At 35.7% G+C, this 10,667-nt stretch overlaps 2 protein-coding genes, 1 long non-coding RNA gene and 1 other non-coding gene across 4 annotated transcripts; 2 read left to right on the plus strand and 2 right to left on the minus strand.

Annotated features, from left to right (window-relative positions):
- The first annotated feature begins 1,792 nt into the window (after nt 1-1,792).
- On the plus strand, nt 1,793-3,085 carry LOC132175592 (uncharacterized). Its single transcript, XM_059587574.1, has 2 exons — nt 1,793-2,083; nt 2,451-3,085. The coding sequence occupies exons 1-2, from the start codon at nt 1,940-1,942 to the stop codon at nt 2,892-2,894; spliced, it is 588 nt and encodes a 195-aa protein (XP_059443557.1). The 5' UTR covers nt 1,793-1,939; the 3' UTR covers nt 2,895-3,085.
- On the minus strand, nt 1,971-2,444 carry LOC132175593 (uncharacterized). The gene is made up of 2 exons (XR_009439448.1): nt 2,240-2,444; nt 1,971-2,150 (listed from the first exon to the last, which is right to left on the minus strand). It is a non-coding gene; the product is annotated as an uncharacterized LOC132175593 (long non-coding RNA).
- Nucleotides 3,086-4,485: 1,400 nt separating the features above from the next.
- Nucleotides 4,486-4,558, minus strand: TRNAA-AGC (transfer RNA alanine (anticodon AGC)). Its single transcript has one exon. It is a non-coding gene; the product is annotated as a tRNA-Ala (tRNA).
- A 2,153-nt stretch (nt 4,559-6,711) lies between these two features.
- LOC132173529 (protein FAR1-RELATED SEQUENCE 5-like) lies at nt 6,712-8,808 on the plus strand. Its single transcript, XM_059585043.1, has one exon. The coding sequence runs from the start codon at nt 6,712-6,714 to the stop codon at nt 8,806-8,808; it is 2,097 nt and encodes a 698-aa protein (XP_059441026.1).
- The last annotated feature ends 1,859 nt before the right edge of the window (nt 8,809-10,667 follow it).

Genomic DNA, 10,667 nt, shown 5'->3' on the forward strand with positions numbered 1-10,667 from the left:
TTGAAAGATATTTTGCTCCAGACTGATTTGGAGAAAATTTCTCTCAAAAAATATAATAGTAAGAAAATAAAATACAAGTTTTATCTAAAAGTCACGTTAATACAAGTTTTCTTTATTTCCATTTTTTTTTTTCGGGGGGCAATTTTAAAGGGTGTTTTCATTTTTTTGTTAAAAAACATTATAATGTGATATTATATAATGATAAAAATATTTTATATTTTTGAGTTATTTGTGAAAAAAAATAAAATAAAATAAAGACGTTTAAAAGCAACTTACCTCTCAACATAAAGGTTCATGTCGAAAGATTTATCTTTTTTTGACATGTCTATATAAGAGGGAGAAAGGGGGGATTCGAACTAGTGACATCCGTTTTATAAGGCGTGGCCCCCATGAAGCAGAAGAATTTCATGGTACCACGCTTCATGAAGTGGAGGTCTCCGATCACCGGTAAAGATTCTTGGCAGATGAGTGAGAGTTAAAGAGCTAATTGATGAAGATACTAATTGGCGGAGAGTTTCTTTGATGAAATGTATTTTTTGGATTGGTACTACGAATGGGAAATTTTAAAGGTGCTTATCATCTTGAAAATGAAAGAAATCTACAGTGTAAAAGAGGAAGTTTTAAAACTCCAATTTATAGTAATTTGCGGCAGAAGATCTAGAATATTAGAGTTCTGGGGATGGTTAAGATGTTCTATGATACCAACCAAAGAAAACCTCTATAAAAGATGGATAGCGCAAGATCCACTTTGTCCTATTTCTGGTTTGGATGTAGAGACCATTAGCCATATGATGTGAAAATGTTTGTCGCCAATAGATGTATGGGTTGAATGGTAATAGAAAGATTCAAAAATGCTCTAGCAAAGAAGATTATTGTCTATGCATATTAGAAAAACTAATGGTGAGGATAGATGAGAAAGATTTGGAGTTAGTGGCTACAATAGCAAGAAGAATTTGGCTTCCTAGAAATATAGTAGTTTGTGGAGGTGATTTTATCTACCTTTCCCGATTAGTAAGAAGCACAAAAGAATCAATGGAAGAATTCCATACAAGTTCACATAGTTTGAAGACTAATATGTAGAGAAATCAAGCAACTATGAGGCCAAGATGGAAAGAGTCACTTATTGAGGTAATAAAAGTAAATTGAGATGCAGCTGTAGACAAAAACAAAAAAAAGTGTGTGGGTACAATTGTGAGGGTAATGTGTTGGCATTTATGTGTTTCAGAAAGCCGTATATATCTTACCCAATAATAGCTAAACCTTTGGCAATATGGAAGGCAATAAAATTTAGTAGAGACTTAAGTCTTCAACATTTCATAGTTAAAGGAATTACATTGGAAATAATACATGTTTTGTGGGAGGAGGGACATTGTTGGAGTCGGTATGGGAAATTGATCGAGGATACAAAAACTATGCTGAATAGTTTTCAGTCATGATATGTGGGGTACATTAATAGAGAAGCAAACGAAATAACCCACTATCTAACGAAGACGGTAATTCATCAATCTTTGCAACAAGTTTGAATAAAAGATTATCCTGTATTTACTCGAAATATTGTACTTGTTAAGCAATTTCTTTCCTCAACAATTTTTTAATGAAAGCCTAAAAGCTTTGCATAAAAATAAAAAAACATTATAAATCTTTGCTTTTTATTAACAACATTTAAAATGAAAATACAAAGTAATCACAATAAAAAGTTAAATACAATTTCAAGATAATTTCTCACTTTCCGGGATAAAGCTATCACCATTTTGATTGGTGGATATGATACAACTTTAGAATATAGATTACACACACAGGAAGACTCTTGACCTTTCATCTCAACGTCCACCATCCCACGTGGCAGCTCCCTTCACCAAGAGAAATCTCACACGGAGAGACAGCTCTGGGAACTTGAAGCTCGATCTGTCTGTCTTTTTCTCTCTCTGATCATCCATTCATGGCGGTCAGTGCATCCTTTTCAGCTGCGGTATGTGTTCGCGGGATCGAATCCAACCACTTCCTATCCTCTGAACCTCGCTTTGCCGGCGTTTTTCCCGCCAGAAAATCGCTCACTGTCGTCGGCATGGCACCCAAAAAGAAGGTACTTCTTTTCTTTTTGTCATTTCCTTGAGTATCCTTCAAATTCATGTTTGGCTGTCGAGAAAATTCTGGGAAAGAGACGGAAAATAACGTCTTAGATTGAAATATGAATTGGAAAAGTCTTAGGAGTGCTTGATTAATTTAGGCAGAGCATTACACAATTGAGCCAACTACATATGAAATGCCCTTTGCTTGTTGCTAGGAGAACAGCTTAGTTGGGTTCGTTTTATTTTCTTGGCATCCAAACAGGAAGTAATCGCATCCATTGTACATTATTATTAGCTTTTAAAATTTTTCCTGGAAAAATTAACCCAATCCCAAGAACCAAAAATCGAGTTCAAAGGCTAACGCCAATACGAAAAGCGCAGGTGAACAAGTTGGACAACGGCTGGGAGAAGCAGTGGTTCGGAGCGGGCATATTCTACGAAGGGTCGGAGGAAGTGGAGGTGGACGTGTTCAAGGAGCTGGAAAAGCGAAAGGTTCTGAGCAACGTCGAGAAGGCCGGGCTTCTGTCCAAAGCGGAGGAGCTGGGCTTCACTCTCTCCTCCATCGAGAAGCTCGGGGTGTTCTCCAAGGCCGAGGACCTGGGCCTTCTCAGCTTGCTTGAGAGGGCCGCCGGCTTCTCGCCCTCCGCTCTCGCCTCCGCCGCTTTGCCAGTGCTGGTGGCGGCGCTGGTGGTAGTCGTGGTGATTCCAGACGATTCTCCGGGGCTGGTGGCTGCGCAGGCCCTGCTGGGCGGGACACTCGCGGCCGGCGGTGCTAGCTTGCTGGTTGCGTCCCTTGTGCTGGGTGGTTTACAAGAAGCTGATTGATTTTCTTTTTCTTCTTGTCTTTTCTTTTGGATTTTGTAGTGTAAGGTGTTGCCAATATGTGCTGAGAAATGCTAACTTTTGGGACACGGATTTGCAATAGATTGGGGAATGAGATAGGATGGCATGGCATGTATAGAGATCAAAAATACTGTCTATTTTTGCAATGTATAGATTATGGCATGTTTCTTATAGTTGCACTACCATTTAGGTCCAAGTAAGAAACATATATATCTATTATCTAATAGACTAATATGAAGTATGTAAAGTGGATAATCTTAAGGGTGAACATTGCATTTCTAGTGAAGGTTGAAAATTGGCATTAAATGACTTTTGTTTTCTCTTTTCTAATGGTTTTTTTTTTTTTTTTTTTTAGGGTAGGGGGGGATGATTTTTTAATTTCTACAAATTGGGTTACTTAGCATGCGAGAATCACACATGTCATTCTTAGAAGCTAGTTTGTAAAAAAATTATGTTTGTTTTGATTTGGTACACTGGAATAGTGACAATTAGGAATAGAAGTGAGTATTTATTTCTAGATACAAAAAAAAAAAAAAATATATGTAATGACTTTTTATTTTCCTAATATGTCCACACATGGGAGAAATGGACGAGGATGATTTAAACTAGTAATATTCACTTTATGAGACGTGATCTTAGGCGATTAAACTACCAATTTGGAACTATAATGACTATTCTTAGAGCCCGTTTGGTTTGCGAAATAGACCTCTGGAATGAAATAATCATTTTTTTGTTTGGTAATAGTCTATTCCTATAATAGTTATTTATGTGGGAATCACTAATCCCTTGCATACATAAAAGCTATTCTTCTAAAAAAAATTAGAGGAATAACTGTTATTGAGGGAAAGAATAAGGTTTTCCCAAAAAACCATATATATAAAAACCACTCATTAACCGTTTTTTTTTTATTATTTAATTTGAGTTTTGGAAAAATTAGAAATTAAATGGGCATTTTAGTAATTTTAGTTTAATTCCAATTATAAAATGTATATTACTACCAAACTAAAGAATTTGAATAATTATTTCATTCCAACATCTTCTATTCCCCGTAATACCTATTTATTTTCCTAATTGAATACCCATTTCGCAAACAAAACTGGGCCTTATTCTTTAGTTTAGTGACAATTCATGACCGACCAAATTTTCTCACCAAAATTGAATCATTTTTTAAAATACTTTGGCTCTATATTATTTCCCAAAAAACTATTGTGTTCTTCATTTTAAGGGAATAACTATTTATGCACAACCAAACAAGGAAAATAATGGGTCATGTACACCCAAACAACCGAATAACTATTTCATTTTTAGGTTTATTCCTACACCAAACGTGACTCTAGCATAAAGATTCCCAAAAAAAAAAAAAAATGGTGCATCAAATAAGTAGTGTATAAAAATGCAAATGCATTATTGGATGTATTTACTACAATAAATATGTCTATATTTGTAACGTATTGGTTTAAAACTTTGTGGTAATGGGAGAAGAAGAGAACCAGTAATTGTAGGTTTGATTTTCTTTATTAGGAGTTATATTAATGGAGCACCTCTTACAAAAAAAGAAAAAAATTCGTAGAAATGGAGATGCGGGGTATCGATCCCCGTACCTCTCGCATGCTAAGCGAGCGCTCTACCATCTGAGCTACATCCCCGTTTGACGTTAATTAGACACACAATACTTAATCAAGTTAGTAATTGGAACAATACATTATACAAACCAGAAACCAAACCTAATTTAAGGTACTCTTCCAAATTATCTAATTAAATCAAACCCAAAAATAAAACGCTGGACTGGAACAGATTCTTCTTGAACCTTAATCTCCTATCTGAGGATCCTGCTTGTTTTGTTTTTCTTTTGTTACCTTAAAACAAGTCCTTTGAACCGTGCTTAAGGCCAAAAAAAAAAAAAATTTAGCCACCTGATTATACCCACTCTAAAAAGACTAGTTAATTTAAAACTTTTTTAAAATTATTTATAAAGTTTAGTCTCTCACCCAATAAGAAAATAATGTGTGGCTTTAACTTCTATAAGCATCTTTCTATATAAGTCATTCACACCATATAAACTACTCAAACGTTGGATTGTTTTATTACTATAATGTGCATTTGAATGGAATATTGAAAACGTGCTTATATATGTTGATCCAAAGCTTTCTTAGGGCATGTTTAGCTGTGCGTTTGAATGACCTAATTAAAAGTGCCTTTAACACTCAAAAAGTTCGTTTGAAGAAAAAACTACATGTTTGTTAAAACAAATTGAAAGCGTTTTTAATAGTCCAAAAATAGACAAAATGCACTTTAATTTGTTTAAAGGTTAAAAATGAAGCTTCTATCAAAATTTTTTTTTTTTTTTACTTAAAAACTTTATTTTTCAAATATAATCCCAAACATGCTCTTATCTCATAAGAAGACGCTTCGAGCATGTATGCCACCATGACGGCCTCTTAAGGCAGGGTCTGTTCTCCAATTCACATAGCCTTCCCATGTGTGCCTCATCCTACAGCGATGAGCGATGGCCCAAATGAATGTAGAAGAAACCAATAGAAAGATCCTTCAGATTTTCCAAATTTCACGTGACTTGTGTCTTTTCTCATGTCTGGTAGAGCCCCAACTTGTATGGAATTGCTTAGACTTTGTGCTAGAAACATGTTCTGAAAAACTACTTGTCTTTTGTCAATTGCCACTTTGTACGTGGTTCCATGCATGAATGATGACAGCATCTTCCATATATGGATAGACATGTTTCTAGTATGGGAAATGCTAGAGATCCGGACATTTTTCCCGAAACTAATTTCCAGAATGATGTGGAGCCAACGTGGTTGAAGCCACGTCTGTTAAATTCAAACAAGTAAAAAAAAAATAGATGGCCCACAGAGATTGCGTTTTGGTTTGGCATTGGAGAAATGGTGTGTCAGAGTGATGGGCAACAAAGACTATTGGTGCACAAGATGACAAAAATTCAATAAAAAAATTTTTCCTTCTCAAATTCATTCCTTTTCATTTCGCCCCAAAATTTTTCCCTCCCACCAAAGAGCGCCTCCTGCCCTCTGTAACATTCTTGTGACTCACCAGCCTCTCCACTACCGGACACCTTCACCTACAATCCATCATCTGTAAAGGTAACTGTGTTTTTTTTTTTTTTTTTTGAGCTATATATTTTTTTAGAGATTTTTTAATTGTTGTTGACGACACATATGGTTGTTTGATTGCTTTCTTACTAGGACTCTCCTACAAAAATTTAGACATTTTTTTGTATTTCACTTAGTTGATTTTGTTTTATTGATAATATTATATCTCTCTTTTGTTGGTTTTTTTTTTAATCGTATAATGAATGGATTTTTTTTTTTTTTTTTTTTTTTGTTAATCTTGGATTTTTGAATGGAAGAACACAGTTATTTAGCTTTCTTGTATAGGGCAATCGTTTTGGTGTATAAAAGTTTTTTTTTGGATTTTTTTTTTTTTTTTAATGTTGATTGTGGATTGACAGGATTGAAACATGTTAAAGGGTTAACCTTGGTGCTTAGAACTAATGAGCATTGTTTGACTTTTGTTTCTTTGATAGAGAGGTTCTTTTAGCACAAAAGTTAAAGAGTTAATTTCTCTCCATCAAGTTAAGATCTCCTGTAATTTGACATTGATACCGAGTTCAATGATGAATGTGAGCAACAATGAAGCTCTTGACCCTCCTCTTGGCCCTCAAATTGGTTAGTTAAAAAAACAATTTGCTTGTATAGTATGATTTGTTAAATTTATGTTAATTGTTTTCTTTTAACTTTGTTTAGATATAACTACACTTGAAAATCAAATGGTTGAAGAACCAACAATTGGTATGATGTTTGATTCTGAAGAAGAGGTTTTTTCATATTATAAGCAATATGCTAAGCAAGTAGGTTTTGGTGTGACAAAAAGATCTCGTAGACTTGGAGATGATGGAAATGTAAGATATTTCACCATTGCATGTCTTCGTGAGGGCAAGTCAAAAAGCAAAGCATCTAATATAGTTAGGCCAAAACCAATGGAGAGAATGGGGTGCAAGGCAAAGATCAATGCAAAAGTAAGTCTAGATGGAAGATTTACATTGTCTAGTGTCGTGCTTGAACACACTCATGTAGTTAGCCCAAGCAAGACAAAATATTTTAGATGCCATAAGAAGTTAAATTCTCGTGTGAAAAGAAAGCTTGAACAACTAGATGATGCTGGAGTCCGTCCGAGTAAAAATTACAAAGCTCTTGCTATTGAAGCGGGTGGGTATGATAATCTTCCATTTGGAGAGAAAGATTGTAGAAATTACATTAACAAAGTAAGGAATGAGTTACTTGGAGAAGGAGATGCAGAAGCATTGCGTAACTATTTAATGAGAATGCAACAAAAAAATGACCGTTTCTTTTATGTCATAGACATTGATGAAGAAAGCCGTTTGAAAAATGTGTTTTGGGCAGATGCACGAAGTAGGGCAGCATATGAATCTTTTGGAGACGTCATAACATTTGACACTACATACTTGACTAATAAATACAAGATGTCGTTTGCACCTTTTGTTGGAGTGAATCACCATGGTCAATCCATACTTTTTGGGTGTGGGTTACTATCAAATGAGAATACCGATACTTTTGTGTGGTTGTTCGAAACATGGTTGAAATGCATGTCAGACCGAGCTCCAAATGCAATTATAACTGATCAAGATAGAGCTATGCAAGCTGCAATTCGGAGAGTATTTCCAAGAGCTAATCATAGATTTTGTTTATGGCATATAATGAGCAAAGTTCCGCATAAGCTTGGATCTTATTCTCAATATGAAAACTTTAAGGGTGCTCTATTAAATTGCGTATATGACTCTTTGACTTGTGATGAATTTGAAACAAGATGGCAACAAGTAGTTGAGAAATATAATCTTCAAGAGAATGCATGGCTATGTCAATTATATGGAGAGCGGCATCAATGGGTACCGGCATATGTGAAAGGTATATTTTGGGCCGGAATGTCCACTACACAACGAAGTGAGAGTATGAATGCCTTTTTTGATGGTTATGTGGGGCCAAAGACTCCGTTGAAGAAATTTGTTGGGGATTATGACAATGCTTTGATGAGAATGGTGGAGAACGAGCGTCTAGCTGATTTTGGTTCGTACAATAAAATGTTTCCACTTATAACTCTTCATTCTATTGAGCGTCAACTTCAAGCTATTTACACAAATGAAAAGTTCAAAGAAGTTCAAGAAGAGTTTAGGGGATTCATGATGTGTTTGCCATCCTTACTAAAATGCGAAGGTGCGATTTCTACATATGAAGTTATTGATCGTGTAAGAGTTAGTGGTGACTTCATAAAAGAAGTAAAATATTGTGTTTACTTTAATGACACTGAATGTGAGGTACAATGCACTTGTAGATTGTTTGAATTCAGAGGAATCATGTGCAGGCATGCCCTTATTGTTCTTACCTTGGTGAAAGATGTGAAAGAGTTGCCATCCAAATATATTCTTGACCGATGGAGGAAGGACTTGAAACGAAAATATACTTTTGTTAAAAGTAGTTATGACGATTTGAGTGGCAATCCTAAAGCACAAAAATATGATGATTTATGCAATGATTTTTCTGAAGTAGCATTTCTCGCGTCAGATTACAATGAAACCTATATGACAATGAAGGCTTGTATACGTAAGTTAAAGGAGGAATTGCTTTGTAATGGGTTAAGAAGTGAAAGCAGTTTGAGTAGTGCACCTTCTCTTCACATTCCGGGTGCATATTCGATTTGTAATGAAGCAACTGATGGGAGGTATCAGAAATGTAACAAGTTGCGGAGTCCTTTAGTTGCAAAAAGTAAAGGAAAGCCCTCGTCAACACGAAAGCAATCCATTGTAGAAAAAGTTGTTAGAAAGTTAAAATTAACGAAGGTGAAGAAATGACAAGAGCAAGTAGCAATTTGTATTCCTATTTTGATCCGTGTATTCCTATTTTGATCCTTGATACTCTACTGTTAGGAATACCTTGAAACTCTATAGTTTGTATTCCTATTACTCTATAGTTTGTATTCCTATTTTGATCCTTGAAACTCTACAGTTTCAATTTGTATTCTTGTTTTGTATTCTTATTTTGATCCTTGAAACTCAACAATTTCAATTTGTATTCCTGTTTTGTATTTTTATTTTGATCCTTGAAACTTTACAGTTTCAGTTTGTATTCCTGTTTTGTAGATTTGCTTCTCTTTCTTGTTTGTAGTTATGCTTCAAGAAAAGCAAATGTACCCAACTGGTTTTTTTTTTTTTTTTGGTTTGTTGAGGATGTCATATCCAATGCTATAAAACATTCATAGCTAGAATATAGAAGAAAGATTTATTAATGTCATTTAATAAATATGTTAATGATGTATACAGATCTTCGAGTTACAAAATCCATGTATGATGTATTCAATAGCAAAAAATTCTGATTTCCAGCAAGTGTTTTTTTTGGATGACACTATAAACAAATAGACAAATATTAGTAGTTTCATTGTATATGACAGACTTTTTAACCATCTTTACAACAACAATGATCAAAATATGAATATGGTCTTCAATCCCTCAAAACTTCAAGGTCTTCAATCCCTCAACGACTGCAACCTCCCAAGTACAGTAGACTACTGCAAAACCAGCTTTTTAATCGGACATACTCCAACTTTATCCATTACTTCAAGCTTTCTTTTCACACAAGCATTTATTCAACCAATTGGAGAGCCAAAATGAAAGAGCTTCATCATTGATCCTACTTCACAAGTTACAATAGGTCCTGACAGATTATACCAAGAAAAAAATATCAAGATTGGTAATTTTTTGAAAAATGTATGCCCAATAACATTACAGATACAATTAATTAGAATACACAAACAGAAAACTAATTAAAATCAAGCATCCCATTTGTGTTTTCAAGTATTCTTTGTCGTCCAAACAACAACCCACTCTACACAGATAAATCTCACAAAACAATCAACATTCAAAAGAAAACTGCCACAACCTGTAACACCCAGAACCCCATTTGGTTTGGATTCCAAAAACAGGAAAAACTGCCCAGAATTTCTCAGAACAGGAAAAGCTGTAGAAAAAAAACTAACAAACCCAAACCACCATCTGTAGAAAAAAAAACGAGAAACCCAAAAGCAAAAAATAAACAAGCAAATCATCAAACAAAGCAGCTGCACATGTAAAACTACCACAAATCCAAAAGCCCAACGGAGCAAACAATAGCCAAACAGTAAATGGAAAAACATAAATCTTCTCCCAGTTGGAATCAAAATCAAAAAATGAAAAGAACAGAGAAAATTCTCATACCCATTCTGTCGGTGGGAATTTTGGTGGTATTGGTGGCCTGGCTCGTCGGTGGTGGTACGCCTCGGGTCGTCGGTCAGCGGCGGAGGTGTGTTGAAAGGAGGGATTTGACCAAAATCCATTCTTGGACAGTGGCCGGAATGCTTTCGCCGGTGTGAGAGAGAGACAGGAGTGACGGAGGGAGAGCAAGGCCCGTTCTTCTTCGCCGTGGCCGGAACCCTTGCACCGGAGTGAGAGATACGGTAAGCGGCGGAGGTGGCTGTTGGCCGTAGTGGGAGAGAGGGTGAGCGAGGGATGGAGAGCAGGAGAGGGAGAGGAGAGGGTTTCTTGTGATTTTTGATTTAGAAAGGCAGAGGGAGAGAGAGCGTGTTTCTGATAGAGGTCGAGAGGGGGAAAGAGCAAGAGGGAGAAAGGGAGAGGGAGAGAGGGTGAGGAACATCTACCGACAGAGGAGAGAGAGATGG

Source organism: Corylus avellana, chromosome ca3, assembly GCF_901000735.1.
Source record: "Corylus avellana chromosome ca3, CavTom2PMs-1.0".
Classification (NCBI taxonomy): domain Eukaryota; kingdom Viridiplantae; phylum Streptophyta; class Magnoliopsida; order Fagales; family Betulaceae; genus Corylus; species Corylus avellana.